The following is a 25,355-nucleotide window of genomic DNA, read 5'->3' on the forward strand; positions in this document are numbered from 1 at the left end:
TTGTTTAAAGACTGCCCCATCCAGTACTTGATTGACAGACCCAAGGTTGCAGCCCTCCACCACAGCTTCTGCCCGAGAGGGGAACCAGAGCCCTGCTTCTCCAGCTCCAAAATAACATCCTCTCCCCAGGATTCTGTAGTCAACAAAAATACCAGGTCAAGGTACAGAGGGAGTCAGAGAGATTTATGTACCCTAAACCTACCAGCATCCAGATTCCAGCATGCAGAAGTGCATAAAACTATCTCAGAAAAGCTATCTGCACCATGAAAAAATACCATGCTTCGAATTTTGTCTAAGCAGCTTTAAGCATACAATATGCTTTTCTAAGCTAGAAATAATCCATAAATAAGAAGATTGGTAACAGGTACACAGCTGACAGGTCTCCTCTATGACAGTCTCCTCCTCAGTGACTGTATACTGTTCTAGAAGCAGGTTCTGTTAAAGAGAAGACAAGCACTCGAGCATTTCGCAGTGGCCCCTCCTATGCACATGTCAAGAACACTCCCATGCTCTCATGGCTATACCAGGTCATGGGTTGTGCTTCTAGACCCCAGCTGTCCCTAATACTAAGACAGTCAATAGAGGTTCTAAAGTAATAATAATAATGAAAACATATATAAATAAAGAGACAATACCTCTTCTGCCTCATTCATAGTGATATGAATCTTCAGTTATTAGAGAAAGGAACACCTTTGTTTTTATTTATACAGAAGCACTAGCACAAATTATTCTGGAAAAGCAAGCTCCAAATATCTCCTTGGCAGGCAGGGAAATAGGACATGAAAGATCACATACTATTTTAAGTGTAAAAAAGTATAAAATTTTATTTGACAAGTTAACAAATAATAACATTTCATTAGTCCATTAAAACACTTTATTACAAGGAAATGCAGTTGAGTTATAGCTGCACTACATGAAAGTTAATTCTAAGGTGAACAAACTGACCTACGGGAGAGTAGGCAGTTTAGAATGTACGTGTCTACTGTATCCAGTTTATTTTTAAAAGGTATTTTGTACAACTGAAAATTTACTAGATGTCAGACAACTCAAAAACTTATAACAAACTTCAGAACTATTCTTCTCAGATGACATAATCTTTTTTCAGAGATAGCTGAAGTTGCCTCACAGCTTTTAGCAGCTGAAGAGAACTTCTGCTCTTCTTCCCAGGACAAGGTTTCGACATATTTTCCTTTACAGTGACTGCAATCTCATTTGCTTCCTTTTGTTCACCACACTTTAGTTTGACGTAAGTTACCCCTTGCTTCAATTTCTGAGTTTTTCTCTTTAATTTTTGCACCTAGGAAAAAAAAAAATTTACTAATCGGCATGTTACGTACTCCAAAGACCCATAGCTGTAGAGGTGACTGGATTTCTACTGAACTCTAAACTACAGATGACTAAGAGACATTAAAGAAAAAAAGTTTAAGCTTAGTAACCTTGCTCAGTTGTCTCACTGTTACAGAAAACTGACTTTGCCCATAAAGAAGCCACCACAGAAAACTGACCTTACCCACACTCAATTGGTTGTTGAATCCCATTGCTCCCTAACATGAAAATGCTTGCTTGAGAAAGCTGGAAGATAATGTCTTAATAATCTACATTTACAACAGTTTCTTTTCATTTCAGATTGTACTACTCTAATGAAAAAACCAAACAACCAATAAACCTCTAAAATGTATACTGTTAATTATCAGTTACTGGATCTAAGCAGCTTATTTTGAAGCCTCCTTAACAAAAGTGGAAAACAGAATAAATAGGGTTAATTGCTAAAGAATGTCTTTTAAAATGTCAAATAATGAGTCTTGACTTGCACTTGGCATGAAAAGGTCACTTCCCAAAGATAAAATTAGGCTGGAAGCATTCCAAATGCCAATTTAGGCTTTAAGTCCAGTTCTAAAAATAATTAACTTTAATTGCATTCGAGAACATATTATTAACTGTGAAACGCAGAGATGAGCATGACACTTTTAGTATGGCAGGTTCTAGAAAAATAAATATGCATTAGAAATATTAAGATTGGTCTGTGCAAAATATAAATGGAAATGTCTGTGTGCAAAAACACAGAAAAAAAATATACAGGCCAAGGAGTTAGAGGAATGGCCTGCATTGATAACCAGGGCATGATGGACAGTAATCATACAGACACTACTATTTACAGCAGGACCCTAAGGAGTGTGCTCTGACCAGGCTGTACCAGAGCACAGAGGATTTGTCAGAAGATCTGCACACTGGTAAAAGGCAAAGAGACAACAAGGCTGCACTATGTTGTATGTGCTACTATTCATCATCCCAAAACAAAGGCAAACTCTGGCCATAAAGATATGCAAAAAGAAAGAAACCAAGGTGCAGTTGTTGCACCTGTCTTAGGTTCCTAAGGACAAAGACAGCAAGATTTTGAGGCAAGGAGTAACACCATAATTGTTGGGTCTTCAGGAATATGAGTTTTATCAAAAAACCAGCTGACATTGTCAAGAGAGGCAGTGAGAACCCAGCAGTCAATGCCCTTTGTCCATATTGCTAACATGCAAGTCTGACACATCTGCTATGATGTAAACCACCTCTATGCTTGCAATTACATGGACAATAAAAAGTTTAAGTGAGTAAAATCCATCAAAAATTAATATGAATAAAACTGGTCCGATTTAAATTAACTAAATCCTCCTCTTTTCATAAGGTCTCATGCTGAGTTTTGTTTTGTTTCCTGTATAAGCAAAGTTCTCAGGCAAGTATTTATCTTGAAACAAGATGAAAAAACAGAAACAATCAGACAGAGCTATGGATTGAATATTTAATCATATGCCCAAACCAAATTGCTACAAAAGAGTTAGGCCGTTCAACTACAGAAGAGGGATTTTATATGGGCATGTATGAAAAGTTGCTATCTATGGCTCTAAACTAAATACTGACAGAATGAGGGCAGTTTAAAGGTTAAACAAAACTGAAAGACTTGCCCAGCTATGATTTTGGAGAAGCTCTGGCCAACAGACTAGTTAACAAAAAAATCTTCGATGTTTCTGTAATATAAGAGACATTTAATCCAGTCTGTACAGGAATTACAGTTTCTATTTTTTCATTCCCCTGAGGGACAGGATATAAAGAAATGAAATTTCAACAGTTTGTCTTAACACAGTGAGCAGAAGTGACAGACAGTGCAACCCAGCTCGGTACTGCAGAACTGCCACAGGGCAGGAAGCTTTCCCACCAGCATACATTCCTAACTGCCAGTTGTACGATTGTAAGCACTCTTTCTTGATCCAATGAAGAAATTGGAGGTACAAAAATATGAGCCAGCAGTCTAATTATAATCACCCATACTGGAACATCTTGGCTGAAAACATTCCAGTGACATTCTAGCTGATGACAACAGGAGCCAGAGTTGTGGTAGCCTTTCAACAAGTGTTAGTAGCTAGAGAGTTTACATTTCATTCTTACAGTAGCCTGATGCTTTTTCAGCTTGGATATTTGTTTTCCTTTCATCTCCATTTGTTTTACAAGGCAATCCAGCTCCTGTTCCAGGTCTTCACGAGCTTGGGAGTCCTGAGTCTCCTGTATCTGCTTCAGAAGTTCTTGAAGCTCCCTATTAAAGACAAGAATAGCAATCTAAGTATTCATGATACAGTCTCTAGGATTTTTTCCTGCAGGAGTTCCTAGCCATTTTGTGCGGAGTATAGAAATTTAGCATTATTTCCACTCTCACACAATACACATTAATCTGGAATATATTAACATGAGAAAGGGAAAAGGTCTTCCCGTGAGTCTGATTTTCTCATTCCAAATTTTTAGCTGATGCCCATCTTACTTCTCCTTCTTCCCACAGGCATAACAACTACATGTGTAATACTGTGCAAAATGAGATTTTTGAAAGTGAACAGCAGCTATGCAGTACAACATTTTCACTTCCTGCCAATTTAGCACAGCCTTTGAAGGCTTAGTGTAATACATGAAAGTAGTTTTTAAACTAGTACATTCAAGTTACAATTTTTCTGACAAATTATTCAAAATAAAACATTATGCTCAGAAAGACTTACAGAAAAGTGGGCTGCTTAATTAAAATAAGCCGATTAAGTAAAAGAAATTGTGTAGATCTTGATACTCAGATACCTGAACAGGTTGAAACCAGAGACCTCCTCTTAGATAAATAATCCCTTTACAAAGGTCAGAGTTTCTTTTCTGACTTCTGAGTAACTGCTTCTCCTTGACAGTTTAATTGAAGCAACAGGTTGTTGCTGTTTAAAAAAAAAGCCTGTCTCTGAACTGCCATGAGTAAGCTAGACATCGCTTTTTGAACATTAGATTGCTTGCCAGTTTAAATTTTACCACATCAAGGATTTCAAATCAGCGTCAACATCCTAACTGGTTTAATCAGCACATCCTCCCCTGTTCAAACCACAGCTCATCGTGTTGACGTGTCTGCTATGACCAGCTACAGAGCTTTGGCCCACAGTCCCATGAGCCTGCATTAATCGGAAGATGGCTAAGAACACAACAGGCTGTAATCCACATTTACTTGCATGGCTAGAAAGATACATGCACTCCCATGTGAAGTGTTAGCTTCTTCCACACCCTGCCCATTTTCTGGCAGGAGACCGTCCCTCTTTCACAACCCCCTTACAGGACCAGCCAGTTCTCCTGCTATCAACAAGCAAAGGGTACGAGCACCTGACTGACTCAGCACAAGGACCCGGCAGGAACACGGGTAAGGAAAGAACACGGAGTGAGTACAAAGGAACAGGAGAGATGTTGTGACAGGACTGTTCATGCCAGAGCTGTACTAATCCATTCTACCACCTAGACTGACTGCATCCTGCAGGCCTACTCAATATCAGCACCACCTTTGCAGCCTTCTCCAGGAGAAAAATTTTGGTTTGCTCTGTATATCTCAGAATATGTTTAAAATGTCTAAAAAGCACAGGTCTGAAAGGCTTTTCATTTGCTGCTTTTTTAAATACAGAATGTGGAAGCAGAAAAACAAGACCAGTGAAACACAGAAAGAATTTTATGAATGAGAAAAATCCTACTAGTCAAGCCTGCTCAGGTCATTCTGTCAATAAGCAGTCTTGTAGCTAAAACAGGCTAGACTCGACTACAGCACCCTGTTGCTTCTCAGGGCTACTGCTGAAGTCACATTTACTGACAACACCAGCGATAGGTACTCACGAGCTCATTTGGCCCAGCTCATCTTGAAAGGCCAACAGAAGGTCTGAAAAGCTCCTGGTGGCAGTGGGTGATGTGGAAACAGATTTTGAAAGTGCACTGTGTCCTGAAATCCCAGCTGTAGCTCCTCCTTGTCCTCGCGATGAGATACATGGATTGCGGTGCTTCATAATGTGCAAAACACTTTGTACGTTTGCGCTGACAGAATGGCTGGAGCTGGCAGACTTAAAGAAGAATGATCAGTGGCTTACAGAAGTAATCAACAACTACACAGCCTTACTCAAAATGCAGATGCCACTTTAGTGACAACAGTGGTTTTCACCTACCTTCCCAGCCACAAAAGGTAGTTCACCAGCCTTTACATGTAATTGTGAAAGCTGCATCTTCTTCATTGTAGGATTTCTCTGACATAAGAAAATATAAGAGAAAAAATTCCAATCTGCTGACTCAAGAGTACAATCTTAAACTTTTTCTTAATAAGTAAAATTCAAGTAAATACACAGTGAAATGCATCACCTCAGTTTTCTTCTGGTTTAAAAAAAAAAAAATTCCCTCCTGTATGTGTAACAAATAAGACTTTCCAACAGCTGACACAAGTAAATTTTATTCCATGTGCATGTAGGAGATTGTGTAACAATTAGGCTAACATTAAAGGAATTGAACCTTTTTTACTTATGTTTTCAAAACCACAATTAAAAAATTTTGACTGATCTGTAACATGTGTTGCAAAATAAATTCTCTTGATTTCAGTAATCCCCCCAAAACACACCACCTTAAGATGCTGAGCTAAAACTCCTTTGGAAACTAATTTTGCCAGATAAACTGAATGGAAGCTAAGACAGACCATGGGAGATGGCAGCAAGACTCTAACAGAGATAATTGTCAAGCTGATAAGGGAAGGTTTTCCAGTGATGTCCTACCAGCCCCAGTACCATTTTAATTAATGAAGGAAAGAAAAAAAGGGGCAAAAATAGTTATTTAGCACTGTTTGTCACTTTAGAAGTGGAGTAAAGTGCAGCAGATTAATCAAGTGCCTCTTACATGACCAAATTTTTCACAAATTCCAGTCTTTGTGCAAGTCAGATGTTATCAGCAACAGTATGCTAATAAAAATTTCCACGTTACCTTCCTAGGTTTTTTGTTCTTCCCATTTTCCTTTTCAGGTTCATGTTGAGATGTTACCGAAGACACCAAAATTCTGTTCACATCAAATCCTGTTTGAAGCTGTGGCAATAAGCAAAAACGAAAACAGACATTTAATGTAATATTAGAAGTATGAAATATCAAGTTTTAATTAATTCTCTTGTTCATGGATAAGAACCAATTAAGGGCACTATTAATTGCCTTCCTTGGAAGGCATAAGCTAATCTTAAAACCTGAACAGATTACTAGGAAGGCAGGGTATCAGGCAGATCTTGCAGCTCTGTCTTAGTATTCCTCATTTTCATATTCAGTTGCAGCACCAGCTGTATTTTTCCACTGTGACAACCAGCAACTGAGATAAGCCAATCCTGCCACATGCTGACAATGTGATCATAAAATCTAAATTATATGAACATTTGGCTCCTACAATCTGGGGACAGAGAGAACTAAGCCTGTGTGTTACATTGAGGTCAAACCTGCTGGACGGTCCTCGTACTGCTCGGTGGTTCGAAGTTGCTATGAAGGCCCATGATAAACAGGATGATAATCATCCCCAATTAAACACAGGACAAGGGCTTTGGTTTGGCATGTGTTACAGTTCCAGCTGAACAACGCTGGAGGTCCACCACTAAAGTGAGAATATTCTGGCTTTTCTGTCATCAAGAGGAAGTGAACCACACCACACCCTGTGCTTCCCAGCTCAGATCCAACAGACCTAAATCCATCCTGCAGTATATTAAGATGGTACTAACACTACTTTAGGACTCAGTTTACTGCATCTAAGTCCTTTCTTGACCAAATGTTTAGACTATCTGCTCTGTGAGAGTCATTCTTACCATGTTTCACAGAAGATAAAATCTCTGTACTAGGTCTTTTGCTCTGCAGCAGCATGCAGTCTAAGCAAGAAACCAAAAAACCTACCAGTTTTCAACTTGTCATTCTGCTAGATTCTGGAGGTGGTCAGACATCTGGGCTACAAATTTGCATGTTATTTAAAGCTTTCTGGGTTGATGAAAACCTATCATCCTTGGATGAGGTATAAGAGCTGACAGCAGTGATTAATTAAATTAAGGCATCAGCTTTGCTTACATTATTCCAATATTACTCTTCAGCACTGCAGCCCCCACCTCACCCCAGGGGAATTCCCCCACAACTGGTCTCTCTTTCAACCTGGCTACTACTTAGGCACAAAGTGAGTTTTGGAATATGACGACCTTGCTCCTTTAACAAAAGGTTTCATAATTTTGCTCTCTTCGGCAAACGCTCCTCTCTCAGATGGATGCTGGCCCAACAAACTGATTATGGCTTCACAGAATAATGAGTTATACAAGATCTCATTTGATGAACAACATATCACTGAATAAGTGTTTTCCAAGTACAGCCCTATGTATTAGATTTCTAAAGATCTTAACAAAGGGAGGAAAATAAACATAATAAGCAATCTCACTTGGTATATATGGTTTCCTATGTGACCACTTTTGAGTTACTGAAAATTAAGTTAACCTGATTCAGTTACAGATTTTCTAGAAATTAATTTTCTACCTGGGTCACTTAGAGCAGTGTTGAGGCTGATGAACTGTATCACTAATACAAACCTAAGTAGAATCTTCATTGAAATATACAACACACCTGGCAAGCTTTCTAATATGTGGCTTATAACTGATCTAGGTAGTATTTCAGGAGTTCTGCCTGGGTAATAAACACAAGGAGTTAAAATGTAATAAAACAAGAAGGGCATTTTGAACAGAGGGAATAGCTTTCTTCAGTACTAAAAAAGAAGATAAAATAAAATCTTTTCAGTCTACCTGAGCAGTTTTTTCTTGTATTAGCTTATGCTGGCACTCTTCTTTACATAACTTTTCTTCTAAGTGTTTGATCTTGTCCTGAATTTGAAGGCAAGAATGATTAATTGCACTTCAATTTGTCATGCTGAATCAGAAGTCTGGAGGAGTTCACAACTGTAATGTGGGGATAAAACTGGACTGTAGGAAATTCTAAAGCCCAGACTGAAAAAAGACTCATGCACACAAAGGTGAGGTGGCATTCAGTCAGGTATGCTTTAACAGAGGTAACTTTTGCAAAACTTAGTACTATTAATAGTATGCCATAAAATTATACCAAATAACTTTCAGACTGTCATTCCATGCATGCTTACTTCAGCAATTCTCTGAGTAGCAGTAAGTTTAAGACACTCTTTTTCTAGCATTTCAAGCTTTTCAAGTTTTGCATGCAGTTCCAACCGGTTCTGATCTTCCTCTTTCTGAAGCTGAGCCTGGAAAAAATAAGCAAGAATGGAGTTGGCAACTGACTGAAATTGTTTCAGACAGCAAAAAAACCACCAAACCACCCCACACTAGAATAAAGGTATTTAATTAGTTTCAATTCCATATTTTTTAAATTGCAAAGTGATGAAAAATACCAGGCAGACAAAGACGACTTAAGCTTCCAGCAGCTTTTTTGTCTACCAAGTGTGCAAGTATTAGCATGGCTTTGCTCATTAGGAGTTCCACCCAGGGAGCTTTTCATGCACTTCATTGAATGGTTGTCATCAGCCATACACTAAATTACTTCTGTTTGCCAGCAGCCTGAACAGAGCTGAGGAAAAACACTGACCACAAAAAACTTCAGGTCCTGCACATTTCTATACTTTTGAACTATGTCACTACTTTGTTATTATGCTAAAGGGCTTTACCTGTTGTTCTAAAATCATTCTCTTTTCCAGTTCTGCACTGGAAACCATCTTTCTCATGTAATCCAGCTGTTTCTCCAGCAGGGAGCAGCGGGATTGTACTGCATTTGAATCTACAGAGAGAAATAAGACATTCAGTACAGCAAAGGGAGCTACACATTTAGCCGGACTGTCACATCATTGAGGAATTCTCTGTCTTCAAAACAGGCAAGAATAGTTTTGTTAGTCTGAACAAGTAATGAGGTTAAAATGTATTTTATATAGAAGACATAAGAATCAAAATGTTTTTGCAAAGCTAGTCTCTAATTTGAATTCCAAAGGCATGAGCACTGCAGTTACTTTGATTTGTATCTGCAGATACCTAACCAGAATCTGAGAGAGAAGAATCTTCTCTTCTCCTATCTTTTCTCAAGTTAGCAGTGTTATGTAAGCAGCTGCTTGCTTATTGTAGGAGTTAAACATACCACCTGAAACATGCTTAGTCTTTAAAATTGCTTTATGGCTTATACAACACTCGGTTGATATATGTAAAAAAATATCTCAACTTTATCCACAATTATCAAGCTCCTGTCCCTCCTCAGTTCTGAAGCAAAAAACAAAAAGGGGCTGCACTAATTAGCAGTTTTTCAAAACAAAACACTCCCTGGATTATACAATCTTAGTGTTGCTGTGGCTACACCTTATCACTCCAAAGAAATACCTTTCCTCTGTTGCATCAGCTCTCGATGTGCTGCGTCCTTCTCGTAGGATTTGTACTCTAAGACCTTCTTGTACTGAGCAGCTGCTCTGGAGAGGCTGCACAGTTTATCTTCAGCCTGTGACTTCTCCAGCTCTAGGCGCCGGATCTTTTCTTGCAGAGATCTCAGGGCTGCCATTACAGCTAGCAGACAACACAACAGCTTCACCTTAAGTAACAGTTCCTATTTTGATTATGATTATCATTATTAGAAAACACTTCACATTACAATGTACTAATTTTTTTTACTAATGTACCTAAATTTTCTTCCTAGTATCACTCCCAAAATTAATTATATTCCCCAGCTGTACACTAACATGTGCAGGACACCTATGGGAGAAAACGGATGTGTTTCCTGCATAACTGGGGTATGAAGCTCTGGCCATATAAGCAAAACTATTTTCACTCCAAATGGCAGCAAGCACAAAGAAATCATGGCAAATAGAATATAATAAACCTGAGGGCTTCTCTTTAAACAGAAGCAGAGAACACAGTACAGAGAACACAGAGAACAGGTATCCAAGTGAGGTCATAAGTTTTGGTGTAAGGCAACTGGTCTGGAAAGATTAAAAAGAGAAAACATGCTCAGAACATGGGGAGAAATTAGATACAAAGGACAATTTAGCAAAGGATACATTGTTAAATACTTTATTGTTTCAAAAGGTAATGCTTCAACATCTAGTATCTAGTATGTTTTTGATGATTCTTTAAACCATGGAAACAAGTCTGGAAGATTTTGCTTTCAGCCTCAAATCAGTATGTGTCAAATTATACCAAAAATAAAAGCTGCAATTTCAGCTACAAGAAAAAGTCTGCTAGCTCTCATAAAGCATACACGCCTGTGGAAGCTTAAGACATGTCCTGCAACAAGTCAAGCTTATTTTCTGACATTTTATAATTGACAGTTTCTCTATTCCAAACTCTTTCATCAAAAGAATACCATCAGATATTGCTACCTCCATAACAACTTTCACCATATTATCACAGATCCATTTAAAAAACAAACAAACAAACAAAAACCAAACCAAACAAAACCACAAAACAGCAAAAACTAAACAAGCATCAAACAAAAACTCAAACCCAAAAGCAAATACCAGAAAGCAGAAGGATGAAGTGGGATCACCTTTTCTGTTGCTATGCCAAACATTTCCTTAACCACTTAGCTACGTAGCATGAAACTGATCCCTGTAATCCAAAAAAGCCCAAACTCTGTATGAAATAAGATTACTACAGAAATCACAGATTTTCAGGTGAAGAACAATGATCACATGCACGCTCATAGGTTATATCTGTGCAAGGTAGCAAAGTTGTCCATAACAGTTGGTCCAAGTATGGGTATCCTTAATATTCCCCAGGCTCTCCAGATATGTTAAGCCACTGAGCATTTGCCTTGTGAGCTCCAGAGAGTAGTGACCCATTAAGGCACATGACAACCATATTTCATAGGGACTAACTTTGATGCTGCTAACTTTCCTGGGAGGCTGAATTGTTCAAAAGTTCTCCTAAGGAAATATACCATGCAAAAAAAAAACCAAAAAAAAAAAAAAACCCACCAAAAAAACCCACCAAAAACCCAAACAAAAAAAACCTCCCAAAACAAACAAACAAACAAACAAACAAACAAAAAATCCAGACCCTTAGAAGTGATTTTAAGCTGTAAGAAGTCAAATAGCACCATGCAAAGCCAATTTCAGGTCACAGTACCATACTAATGATCTTTTTTTTTTACTGTATTTGAAGTCATGAACTACTTCTACTGAGTTTGAAGCATTCTCCTTTGCTTTCAGAGGAAGTCTGACAATTTTAAGTTAAACAAATTTCAAAGCCAAAGTTTACAAGGATGTTAGAAGATTTGCAGAGGTTTCCATTCTAGACGTATGACTTCAGGGAGACTACTCCCTCAGGACACATATACATCCTGTCTTAATGTCAGACTGATAACTGCAGCAAGTCATTGAACTCAGTCAAATAGGATGGGGAGTTTGCTCAAGAGATTTCACATGGAACAATTAAAAAGACTGTTTTAAGGACATATTTTGGCTATACCTTGGTTATTTGGGAGAGAAGGCTTGTCACCAGCAGCAGCTGCCAACTTCTTTGATTCTATATAAACAAAGGCTGCAGGAAGCCTCCAATCTGGTGGCTGAAGAAAGCTTCCTATGAAACTGTTCTTTGATTCAGAATCCATAGCCTGTAGAAAGAGAGACATTTAAGGACATTATTTCTTTAAAAGACTCTTTTTCAGAAGTATGTCACTGGGCTGTTCCTGGCTCTGTTTATATCAAACCAGATCATGTACACCAAAATAATAATAATAATAATAGTAGTAGTAGTAATAATAACAACAACATCAACAATAATAATACCCACACCCCACCAGAGGAATCCTGTCTTTTAATGCAATTCCAAAACAATATCTTTCATAACACTAAAAAACATAGCTTCCTTTGACCAACCAAAATTTTCCAAGATTTTTCTAGGTGCTTTCTAAAAACTTATGCTGATTTTTGTCCTTTAAAAACCCAAGCATCAGGAGCATTTTCTACTGTTTTACAGACTTCAATGTTTTGACTTTAAGTGCTCCCTGCAGAGCAAACATTCCAGGTTTTACAGCCTATTTCAATTTGCAGCCTCCTTAGTGCTCCTCTTCCCATCTTTTTGGATGTAAAACCAAATTACATATGGTAAAAATTGTAACATTATTCCATAATAAACACACAGTTCTCCACATTTAGTGTTGAGATAACAGGATTTAATATGCAATATCCCCAGTATTATCTCCATTATCAGGTGCATGTATTAAGTCCTGTTTCTTCACTCCCTTTCTGTTCCACCCTTTCACATTCTTTGTTTTATGAGAAGCACATTTGAAGACAGTTCACACCCTGTCAAACAGAAATTTTTCTTGATACTCAAGACATGAACAGTGAAATGTGCAGAAAGTGCTTTAGGCTTATACAACCTCTAGGAATTAAAGCAAGTTTGAAATCATCCTAGAGTGACCTGTCAAAGTAGTATCAAGCATTTCACTTGATACAGTGTAAGAAGAGAAGAGTCTATACAGGTTCAGCTAATAGAAAAACAGCTTATTTGAAGGTTCAGTGATAGAACAATTATGATTGTTGTATCACTTGTGTTTAAAATACAAGGCACAAAACTGGAGCAGTCTTCCTGCTTGGGTAAGGCTATTTTTACAGATGTGATTCCCCAAGAAAATCACCCAAAGGAGGTATCTAGTAACACGAAGAAGAAAGGGACCAAGACTATGGCCTGCTGATGAAGCACACCCCAGGAGAAGCCATTCATACAGGTGGGTGGCAAACAAAGGAAAATTTTTCAACAAAAAAAAGTTTCTAGGAGCACTTGCAGCTCTTACAGCCTGTTTCAAAGGCTGTATAAAAAACCCCAAAATAATAATCTCCAGCTGCACTGCCTCTTCAAGGTATGCACTAAACTGAAGGCAAGCAAAAATCCTCCTTTCTTCCTCCAAACTGTCATCACAGAGATGTCAACATGAGCCCCTCTTCACCAGGGCTTGCTTGACCAGGGGCCTCCCAGCCAGCACCACTTTTGTGTGCTAACACTTCCAAGGTCACACCATTCAGAGCAGCCCCCCGGGCCCAAAGAGGGAGTCCCAAAGAGGGAGTCTATCCAGGCTACCCTCATGCCACAGGTTTTTTCCAAAGACTTCTCCATGGGGCCCTGCTGCCATCCTACTCACGGCCAGGCCACAAACACTTGGCACTGGGTAGGCAGCAGCAGACAGCCAGGCATCCCACCATCACCTGGAAAAGGTTCCCTCTGGTGATCCCACCACATTTATGGCCACAAAAGCTGTTTACAGGCCTCCCTACATCTGTCCTGAAGGACTGGGAAAGACCATCCTGGGATGGTCTATCAACCATGTCCAACAGCACAAGGGGTAATGGCAAAGGCACAAAGCAGGGAGCAGCAGAAACCTCAAAACGTGGATGAGAAAGTCCTGTGGTCACAGAGGTGGTCCGGGCCAAGACAAGAGAGGAGATGGTCCTGGCATGGCACAGTGCATCAGCATGGAGTTCCAGAAAATAAGAGAGCAGCAAGACTTAAATATTTTCCTGCTGCTATTCAACCCCTTCACATTGCTCTGTCCTGAAGTACTGGGAAAGACCATCGTGGGATACCTGGCCAGCTGGCCAGGTCTATCAACCATGTCCAACAGCACAAGGGGTAATGGCAAAGGCACAAAGCAGGGAGCAGCAGAAACCTCAAAACGTGGATGAGAAAGTCCTGTGGTCACAGAGGTGGTCAGGGCCAAGACAAGAGAGGAGATGGTCCTGGCATGGCACAGTGCATCAGCATGGAGTTCCAGAAAATAAGAGAGCAGCAAGACTTAAATATTTTCCTGCTGCTATTCAACCCCTTCACATTGGTGATAAAAAAGCCCAGCAAAAAAAGTCCATAAAAATGAGCACATGGACAGGCAAGAAGTATATGAATAAAAGGCAACCTTGGAAACAGCAGAGGAAGAGGGTGGTTTTTGCTTACACCATCCAACCTTCTGGCAGTCAGCATAAGTGGAGACTCACTTTTCCAACATCCTCGAGTGGAACATGGCTCCCCTGCATGCCTGCACAGCTACACATCAATTACTTTCCTTATTACTTTCATGTAAACAAGTTCTGCTGTTTCCAAGGAGATGGGTTTGTGGACAGTTGTAAGGAGGGCAGTGATCTGAAGCAAATAATGAAAAAGGGAGGGAATAAAGAAGCAGAATATTTGAGAGTTTGTGGACAAGCTCAGTAATAAAAAGGTGGGGGGGGAGGGGGCATGGAGGACACCTATTTGGCAGAAAGGGAAATAAAACCCCTTTAGTTCTGCAAGTGAAACCAATGGGAAGTGAAAGAGAAGAGGCCAGCTCACCTGCCTGGTGGTGGTGATTCAGCTAATCCGGTGTGGGCTTCAGCACAAAAACCCCAGAACTTAAACGTGAAAATAAACACCCTCCAGCTGGAGGGGGGAGCTCCCCGCACTGCTCCTAAAAGCACAGGCTCAGCAAAGGGTGTGAAAGAAAACACCAGAGGACTGAGACACCTGTGTTTGCAGAAACTCTGCTGCAGCCACAGTTAGGGACGCCTTGCTTCACCACAGCTTCCTCAGATACAGAGCCTGTGTGGAGCAGCTGAGGGCATGGTTGCTATAGTGCTTTGAGGCTGTGTCAGCATAATTACTCTGGTAGAGGTGCTCTGGTGTAGACAAGTCCTAATGTCTCAGCAGGTAAATACAGTTTATAGCAACCAAACTGCACAGGAGGAACGTCTACAACATTGCAGACCTCAGGCAAAGAGATGCACACCAGGAAAAGGACCTGGTCAATCTACACCAGCAAGATATCACTAAACATCCTGGCCACTTCCAGCCCAATGCAACAAGGAACATATCAGGAAATAGTTAAGTAGTTTGACGTATGCTTGAACGTCAACTGTCCTACCACAACTTTTTTCCCCCCAAGTATTTAATCTTCTATAAAACCATCACAACCAGGTTTGCTTTATAAAAATTCTTATACAGCAAGCTTAAACCACTCTCTTATTTCATGGTGCTGCTGCCATGGACACCTGGTACACAGCCCTAGAGAGGTGCTTTAAAGCAGATATTGCTTCCCAAACAGCAATGTTTGTACTAATGTAACTCCACAAGGCTTAGGGGGATTTAGCACTTGAACAACACTCGTTAAAGCAGCCGGAATATCGTTGTTTAGACAAGCCCTTGGTTGAGGAAAGCAGTGCACTCCTTTGAATTTGGGCAAGAGCCAAGAGAGAAGTATGCATACTAAACAGAGGCTGTCAAAATACCCCAGTTACATGCAGAAGGGAGGGGAAGAAGGAAGAAATGCCTCACTCCCACCTCAGCAGCCTACACTGCTGTGGTGAGCAGGGTGAAGCACTTGTGTTGTGCATGTTATATCTGGAGTCAACAGTGGCCCTTTGGGTTTTTTAACGGGAAATGGCAGGGCCTGTGTTGGTGGATGCAGTAGTGATGCTCAGACACCCAGCGTTATTTTACCCAGAAAACACAGAGTAACTGGTTCCAACACTGGCTGCATCAAGAATGGGGTAACTTAGTTCTGCTCATGGGCTTACCATGGGGCCCTTCCAACTCAGAATATTCTGTGATTAAATATCAGCCTGGGCAAGCCAGCTATGTTTTTCTCCATGTCTGAGCTAGGAGGCTCACGGAGCTCTGTGCCACACAGTTGCAACCCTGTGCATGGAGCGTGATGCCAGGCACAGCACATTATCTCTGTAACAGTGCTGCATTAATGCAAATACTCTGCCCAGCTCTTGCTTTGCTGCAGCTGGAGTGCTCAGCCCCGGGGTTGTGAGCATGAGAAGGGCTGGTCCATTCAGTGGGACCACTTCTGCCTCTTGGCTCAGCATCACATGCAGGCTGAGAGTGAGCTTGCACAAAGTACGCTGGGGAACAATCCCACCATCAGGTCCATCCCTGTATATGTGACATTCATGCCTGAGAAAAGAGCAAGCAAACTGGAGTTTGGTACCTTAAGACAAACAGAGAACTTCCCATTTCATCAGAGTCATCTAAGTACTAATACCATTTACCTTTATACCATTTCTGTTTACTATGGCCTGCAGTGAATGCCAGAGTACTGCATTGGATTGCTGTAAAAATCAATTGACATTTTAGTTACTGCTGTCTGGCCCAAGCAAGTATCCTAACAGTGGAGAATTACTGAACACAACTGACATCCCAAGTATTACAGAAAGATCACTTGTGACTTCTTCATCATCCTCCACCCTTCCCCTGTGTTTCTCCCCTCCAATGCAAGTCACTTCATTACAAAGTTTCAAAAAAATGTCTCCTCGAGTGAAAGGTCCAGAAACACTCTGCCACACATACAGTTATGTCTCATGTTGTAAAGCAGCATATGGAAAAGCTTTTCCCACACATAAACAATAGCAGACTTAGGTAATAATGCTGGCTTAAGAGTCTCCCAAAAGACACACTAAATGAATAATGTGATAATGTAAGGGATACTTCCACTAAATTCTCCGATATTTGCTATCTCACAGGGACACTGGTTCATTCAAATTGCTGTGACGGCAACCTTCTACAACCAAAGAAAGAGATGCTGTCAGAACACCTTCAAAGAGAAAAAAGAAAAAGCAGATCAAGGCATTTTTCAGAAAGAAATACGAAGATATCTATCTTCTGGCCTGACCTACCGGGCATGCACAATTTATAGTGGCTTTTTTGATAACTGAAAACAAAGTCTTAGATGAGCCAAAGACTGATTCAGTCTTTATCTGACATAAGAGAAGTTCTAAAGAACTGCCCCAACACAGGCAATACCGAGAAGCTCCCAAAATTCTGGCTGCTGCCTTGTCTACTTGAGCCAAGTCTTGTTGGCTAATGGTAATGTGAGAAGCCATTTTTGTGACACAATCCAAACTGGTGTATTTTTTCCCCTTTCACTTTCCTTTGAGAACTGGGAGAAAAGCTTGGTCAGCTGTACTAGCTGTGCTGCAACACTCAGCCTTATTCCCAGCAGACAAGGAACAGCCCTTCCACAGAGGAAAAAAAGAAATAAATAATGTTGTGGGCAAACGGCATTGTTGTTTTGGGAACACCCAGTCTCTAGCATCCTGACACAACCACTTTAATCAGCCTGAAACACATGACAATGCTCAGGACATATCTAAGCAGCTGATACTCCCATATCTCTTCTAATATAAGTGGGTTAGACATGAAATGGTGGCAGCTGCAAAACTAATAAAAAGTGAAACCTCACTGAATCAATAAAGCATTTCAAAGTGTTTTTTAAAGTTTTGTCAACTTCCACTTTAAGTAAGTTCAGAGCAAATGGCAAAAATTTATTAGAGAAATTAAGGAACCTGGGAGTGTTTGGAAAAACCGACACAGCCAAATCCACCGGAGGCAGTTTGTTGTGCAAACTGTGAGATACACACTGGCAATCTGAGAACTGGATACATAAAGGTTAAATTTCCAGTCTCTTCTTTGATACTTTTGTAGCAAAGCCCATCAAGCCTTATGCAGAACTTTCGTAAAATCATTGTTTTTCATTCTTGGAAGAAGAGGGAAAGAAAAGGCATTCTTTTTGCTCATTACACCATATGTACTGTCAAGTAGGACAAAACCTGGCATTTTAATGAAAACAACCCCAAACCACAAACAACCCAACAAATGCCCAAAACTCCTAAGACTTTTCACTGTGTCAGCATTTCACTTCTAAGCATTCACACTAATATTTCTCTAGTTCCTGTTTGCTACAGAGAAAAGACAGAACAAAAAAAAAAAAAAAAAAAAAAAAAAAAAAAAAAAAAAAAGAGGAAGAAAGAAAGTGGAATGAGTTACACGAGTACTTTGTGAGCAAGGCAAAGAAACAACCTAGTGGAGAAAAAAACCTGTGATTTTAAAACAATTTTTTGGGGAATAGATTCTAACCTGGCAATGTATCAAGCATGCAAACTTGGGTCAAAATATTATTAGAGTTTTGCTGTTTTCTTCAATGAGTACAGCAGACCAAATTCCTCGTCCAACTGGGCCTTCATCCAAAAGTACATGATACACTCACAATCAACCCTTGGTGGGTAAATCAACTTGGTGTAAATTGCTTTAACCTCTACATGCAGATGAGAACTGAACTTTAGAGGAGCAAGACTGCAATTCCTACCTAGAAATAATTGCTATCTTAGCATGAAAATATTTAGCCTGTATATTTAGCCGGTGCTAAATATATGAAAATATATGAAAATATTTAGCTGGTGCTATCAAAATAATTACATTTATATATCTTTAATCAGTCCAAAGTAATTAAACATAATCTTTTTGTAATGAGCATCAAACAAAACCCAAATACTGTAAATGATCACTAATACACTTCCTCACTTCACCCACAGTTCTGTTCCTCTTCTTTCATTTACCTTCTGTTACATATGGGGTTTGTTCCTCATCTCCTCTCTCTTTATTCTATTTACATGATCCTATAGCTTTGTTCCTTGCCCTTTGCTATTTGGTATTCTTTTTATCCTACTCCCTCTTCTAGCACAAAAAACTAGGATTTTTTCAAAGTAAAAATACCCACTTCCCCCCCCCCCCCCCCCACCAGATTAACAATCCAGTTTATTCCCTTTATACTTAAAATCCAGAGATGCTGCTTGTCCTTAGTATACTGACTGATGTGGAAATTGAAGGTGTTCTCCTCATACTCAACATGAAGAATGTAAAAGGCTACTTTTTCTGTCTTCTGTTATTTTCTGCTGATGCCATCACACAGTCTTCCGTATGTAGTTTCTTTAGTTTGGTGTGTCTTGATAGATTGGAAGGCAGGAAGAAATTACTGGCTTTGGCTATATACCCTTGGGGAAAAAAAAGAAAAAAAAAAAAAAAAAAAAAAAAAAAAAAAAAGCTTTGGCTATATACCCTCGGGAAAAAAAAAAAAAAAAAAAAAAAAAAAAAAAAAAAAGGAAGGTTTGCTGTTGTGTAAAGGGAAGGTTTTGAAGGGTAACTGACTCCAGTATAAAAGACTGTATCTGTGCACAGGCAGAATAATTAGATATTAGAAAGGTAAATGCAAAAAGGAAAAGGCACATTAGGGTAGGGCAGGGCAAATATGAGGGTGGGTTGAAATGACAATCATAGTGAAGAAATATAAGAAGGTAGGGGATGATTATTGCAGGTGTTGACTCATTCACAGTAAACACTTTTACTGCATGATAATTTTCACCTTTTATGTCTCAAATATTTAATGGTATCACTGAAAGATGGTTTTGAACGTTGCAACTTGCCCTCTAGGCAGATGAAACACACAGATTGTGCCCCACTGTTGCCTTGGAATTTATTTTTAAAGTAAACTTCTGTTTTTACTAATACTTTCTCAGGGAAAATGTCAAGTCTCTTCATCCACTATCCTTTAACCTAGCCTGAAGATGGAATAGGAGGTAGATTTTAGACAGATAACCACAAAAGCTTGACATGGATGAGCAGAGAAACACAAAGAGGGTGATTATTCATAGGATTTGTCTCTTTTTACCAACTACCACACCTACATTTTTTTCATGTATTCCTGTGCTGCCGATAGCTAGGCACCTGGCAAGGAACAAAAACTCCATTCTGCATTTGTACATCAGGCAGCCTAAGAAACAGAATGAGGCAAAAAAAAAAAAAAAAGTTAGCAAGGAAAAGAAAAAATTAGTTTCTCTCCAGGCAAGAAGTTATTCCCAAAATCATATTTTGTCTGAAATAGTTGCCTTCTAATATGCAGAAAAAATGAAAGCAACTCCTCGAGTAACTCTTCGATCTTATTTTGGAGACCTATTTTGTTGAAGAATGGTTTTTAAAAATATTACCTGTTTACATGACCCAGAATAATCACAGCAATTCTAACATTCATGTGGCACATCCTGAACAGGCACAATATTCTAGGTATTAATGCCAAATAGTTTGTATTTCATATGGTATAATCAGTATTCAAAAATGTAGAAATGGTTTTATCACTATTTCTACCCTGAGTTGCCAGGGGAAACTTAAAACTGTCAAAGGCATTACTTGTTTCATATAATCTGTATATTTAAACTTGCATGGCTTTGGAGATACAGAAAAAGCAAATCTGAGTAAGAAGCTACAAAATCCTGTGCAATGTTGCAGGCAGAAAACTAACTTCAATTGATTATAAAGTTTTAATAGGCATTTCTTCCCTATTAATTATATTCAGTTTTGAATGCAAATAGTTATGCATATATGAAGGAAATTTAGTGGGTCTCTAGGTTCTTGACTCCAATTTTTGTCATTCTGTGTGACCTTAATAAATCAGAGGGTTGGGACTAATAAGGGACTGATGTTTCAGGATACATGAGCCTTTCAGCCTTGGGGCTGAGTGTGCTAATGACAGGCTTAGTTCCCTGCATGAAAAGAAATACAGGTATAGATCCAAAACAAGCAGCACACTCAGTGAGGAGCTAACAAGAGCTTTGTTTCAGGGTGAGGAAACTCTATGAACATAGACGTGGGTGAAGTCCCACCCTGGTGCTTGGCACCTTTATCTTCTTTGGACTCAGAATTTGGAGTCCTCTTCTGGCAGTGAGTGCCAAAATCTGTTCTTTAAAACAATGAATAAAGAGTCCCTGTAGCTTTTCTGGTCTGTGACTTCAGTTCATGTGGCTGCTGGTCACAGCATTTTTCTTTGTGTTATTGCTGGAAAACACCAAGGTCGGTGTTAAAAGCCTGCCAAAGGCGCTTATAGGGCCTTTTGGGCTGTCAGCAGATATGAAATTCCCAATAAGCAACGTTCCTTTTCTTTTAAAGTGCAGCTGGAGGAAACAGTGTCCACCTTCTCTGTGCTGCTAGCCAGTGGTCAGAGCATTGGCCAGGAAGTGGGAGTTCCTGGGGAGCATTCATGCCTCATCCCTGACCACCATGCTAGACTGGGAGGAGGAAGAGCAGGAAGGAAACAGGGAGTCACCACCTTTTCGTTTGAAGTTATGACCCTGCTCCAAAAAGCATGTGTGGCTCGAACAAGGACAAGGCAGCTGAGACCAAAGAGCAAAACACGGAGGTGTCTCTCTCATCTAGTTCAATCATCAAAACAGGGTCCTGGGGTTAATTTATGCATTTCTGCAGTAACACTGGTCTGGGGAAAGTTATCAGAAACCAGGAATAAGTGCCTACAGATCCCTATGTCTCCTTCCTTCTAGCTCACACTACTGTCACACATTTGCCATCCTTTCCAGTAGGGCACAAATTCACCAAGTGAGGTGATAAATAGTTCCCTTTTGTTTTGCAATCCTCCTGAGCACCTGGGACACTCTCCTGGTAGTTAGGAGGTATTGATGTAAATGCCTTCGAGCTAAAAGGCAATTCTTCAATCCCTGGGTTACAGTACTGAAGGTGAGCACTCTACCAAATTCTGCCAGGCACTGAAGCCATCTGTGCAACAGAAGACCCTGACTTGTTGGGCTTGGAGAGGTTCCACTCAGCAGGACTTCTCTTAGAGCTGCTCCACCTACTTCCTAAACCACAAATAGGCACAAAGAGGAGACAGGTTTCCACGTGCCCAGTTTGGGGCAATTCTGAACACTTCTCTCCAGAAAGAGATTAACAAGAGTTCAGGTGGCTGCTCAGAGGAGATTTTCAGAACTGCACTTTTAGTTTGCCCATACTGTTTTCCTGGTTCTCAGTGTTTCAGGTTACATTTATACAGTTAAGTGGAGTGTAGTCAGAGAATTGGCAACATCCAGCAGGACTTTAAGTGGCTGTGGACTTTAAGTAGTTCTGACCTAGCTCTAGTTCATAGCCCAGCTCTTCTCAAAGCAACCCTCTCCCCAGCATAAACTATTCCACAGACTTTTTGCATGGAAGATTTGGTCTCCTAAGAAGAAGCTGGTGTCTAATTTACCCATCCCTGCTGTATTTGTGACCTCTAAGGAGGGAGGGTGGCAGGGTTTGGTGCAAATGTACGCCTGCAACACATAATAGAGCAGAACACATTAGATGTGCAAACACATGCTTGGAAGCAAAAAAAGGCCACATCTCCTCCCAAACAGAATGGTTTGGACTTGACACCAAACTTGATCCTGGGTTCAAAGGCAGTAGAGGAGCAGCCTCTGGCTTTTTGGTGTCTCTTTGCAAAACAGCAGTCACAGAAGTTTGTTTTCTCAGAGGGTAGCTGTGAAGAAAAATGCATTTTAATCTGGAGTGCCATTTATTGTGGCAACATGCCAAAACAGATCTAAAAAGGGAGGGTGAACTTTTTGAAGAGTCATCCCATCCTAGGTATTTAGCAATTGGAATGAAGTAAGCCTTAAGAAAACCAGGTGTAAAGGAAAACAGTTGAAGGAATTTAATTTAAAAAGCAGTTCCTTCTAGACTGCACAAGTTTTACTGTGTTCTTATTAGTGCTCCAGTATTTGACCAAATGCATTATTGAGTAAAGTGCTCTTTTGTGACATACATAAACTGAAATGAACTTTTAAAAGTAAATATATTTTCGATCTTTTATCTTAGAAAGAACATTAATACAATTACTAGATATTGTGTTTTCAAAAATAATTCTGCTGTAGGATGTCATCTGCATATGGCTATAGAAGTCCTTATCTGGTTAAAAAAAAAGAGGAAGTTGATAAATCATGAAGGAAGGAAATACTGAGGTTTAAAACAGCCACAAATTTGTTTTTCTTCAGCTTATCATTTTGAAAACTCAACTGCTGTAATTCTGGATGAGTTGCCAGATTGTTTCCTTCATAATTCTGCCTCTCTCTTATCCATTCTTTAGGGATCAAAAACAAGCATATTAACTTCGGGCTGTGAACACGCAAATCAAACAAACACATTCCCCTAACTTTGGGCTCTGATTAATTCCACTGGTAGCCTTTCACCTTGATTTCCACAATGTCTTGCAGGGCATAAAGAAGCCTGACCTGGTATCAGAAAACTGCAGAGATTTGGTTTGGAAAAAAAATAAAGCCATCCTCATCGCTATTCCCTAAGTACTACATTAAAATCTATAAAACAAAGGGCTGAAATCTGAAGTTTAGGCCTTGGAGCCAGTTTCACAATCTGTTTCCTGTAGCCAGAGTTCATTTGGAGCCAGTGGAAAAAACAGCTTCTAAAAGATAAAAGGCAGTGCTGTGACTTTCAATCAATCTTGGCATTCAGTGTGTGAATATAGCTGTACCAAAGTCTAAAACACCAAAGCTCCAGCTCTGATTCTGGTTCACTCTTCTGATCTTGGATGTGTGTTGTCATTGTCAGAGACACCCAACAACTCATGACGGGAAAAATAAGATCTAGCCGACTTCAGGAGATCAAAATCTAGATAGAAATAAAGCAAACAGATGTGACATGCCCATTCACGGGAAAATAATGAGTGACAACAGAATGGGATGGGAAGCTGAAGTGGCAGCTAATGTAAAAAACAGAAGAAACAAACAAAAAAACCCCGCCAACAACATAAAAGGCACGGGCAGAACTATTTGCTTTGAACCCATCAGTTATGGTGGGTGGAGGCCCGGAGTGCTCAGAGAAGTCAGGACTCACATTTATTACAGGTAGTGCTGATTTCAGCAGATACATTGTTCACCAGGGTGCCAAAGGCCTGGAGGAAGCAGCTGCGTGAAGCAGTCCAGGCCTGTCCACCCTCCTGAACAATGGCAATGCAGCCTCCTTGCAGAAAGGATTTTATGGGAAAAAACAGACTGGTCTTCCTTCAACGGCACAGGTAAATGCAAGTTGGAAGAAACTGTTCCAGAAAACAAAGGGATGGCAGATGAAGAAATCAGATTCTTTACAAAGAAGAGAGCTGACGATGGATGGTGTTGGTGAGCCAGCCCAGGCTCTGCTCCTGGACTCAGAAGTGGTTTCTGTGTCTTCTGGGGCATAAGAGTACCTCGTTCTGCATTTACCTTCAGTTTTGACATCTGAATTTTAGAGCGGGAAATGTGTACGTGAGGAGCAAGAAATAATTATGCAAGACCCTATGCAGGCTCAATGTCCTGTTTCTAATTTACTCCCAAGTATTCTTTTGCCTTTCTGTGTACTCAAAATTTTAGTTTCATGATTGTTTCAATGTGACAGCTGCAAACAGTTCTGCCCTTGTTTTCTTCTCCTCTTCTCTGCCAAGAGGTGAAGTGGATCAAGGAACTGACTTGGCTGAAAATTAAAATTTATCATAAACAGCACTTTTTTTTTTTTTTTTGGGTTTATTTTTTTTTCCCCTGCAGGAAAAGCAAGGAAAGCAGCAATACCAGCTTCCTTAGTGACAGATTACACTCAATCACAGCACGGGGATAGCAAGTCCACAACGTCCCTGGGCAACCTGTGGCAGCGCTTGGCCACCCTCACAGTAACAAATGTCCTTCCTGATGTTCCCGATGTTCCGAGGGACCTTCCAGTGCTTCACTTTGAGTCCCTCGCCCCTGACACTGTCATCGGGCACCACCGAGAGCACCCCGGCTCCATCCTCGCCGCACCTTCCCTCCAGGCACATATAAATGTCGGGATTTATGCGCGGGTAAGATTCCCGAGCCTTCTCCAGCTTCATCATCCCTGCACGACTGGGATTTTAAAAAATCCCCTGGGATTAATTTGGACAAGAACACCGCGGAACTGTTGCTCAATGTGAATATTGCGGGGATTTCCCCGCCCTCGTCCCCATCCCTTCTTTATCCCAAGTGCTGACGGGACTGTGTTTCCTTAGCACCGACAGATCTTCCGCTCCCGCCGACGCGCTTACTTAGGATACACCCCAGGACTGCTTCACCCCCGGCTGCCGCCAGCCATCGGCGCTCCATAACTCTGGGATGGATCGGAAAATCCCCCCAAAATCCCCCCCTATCAAACAGGATGACGGGAACACCATGCGCGCACCCCTGCGAGCGCTAGCGCTCCCCCTTCCCTGGCAGGATCCCGGCCGCGCGCCGCGCTGCCTGCCGGGACACGTAGTCTTCCCGCGCGAGGGCCGCAGGACCGCCCTTTGGCCGGACTACAGATCCCAGCAGCCCCTCCCGGAACTGCCGCTCCCCGCCGCGATTGGGCCCCCCGCCTGCGGGCGCTGAAAGACGATTGGCCGAGCGGCGTGTCTGTCGTGCGGATTCCCCGTGCTGGGCGGGACTATTT

At 40.6% G+C, this 25,355-nt stretch overlaps 1 protein-coding gene across 1 annotated transcript; it reads right to left on the minus strand.

The window, feature by feature from the left end:
* Nucleotides 1–873: 873 nt before the first annotated feature.
* On the minus strand, nt 874–17,815 carry CEP57L1 (centrosomal protein 57 like 1). Its single transcript, XM_041414873.1, has 11 exons — nt 17,618–17,815; nt 11,769–11,913; nt 9,687–9,866; nt 8,990–9,099; nt 8,453–8,569; nt 8,103–8,180; nt 6,280–6,378; nt 5,481–5,558; nt 5,158–5,378; nt 3,433–3,577; nt 874–1,297 (listed from the first exon to the last, which is right to left on the minus strand). Exons 1-11 carry the CDS (start codon nt 17,795–17,797, stop codon nt 1,082–1,084), a joined length of 1,569 nt encoding a protein of 522 aa, XP_041270807.1. The 5' UTR covers nt 17,798–17,815; the 3' UTR covers nt 874–1,081.
* Between the last annotated feature and the right edge of the window lie 7,540 nt (nt 17,816–25,355).

Source organism: Onychostruthus taczanowskii, unplaced genomic scaffold (genome assembly GCF_017590055.1).
Source record: "Onychostruthus taczanowskii isolate IOZ18803 unplaced genomic scaffold, ASM1759005v1 scaffold48, whole genome shotgun sequence".
In the NCBI taxonomy this organism is placed as follows: Eukaryota; Metazoa; Chordata; class Aves; order Passeriformes; family Passeridae; genus Onychostruthus; species Onychostruthus taczanowskii.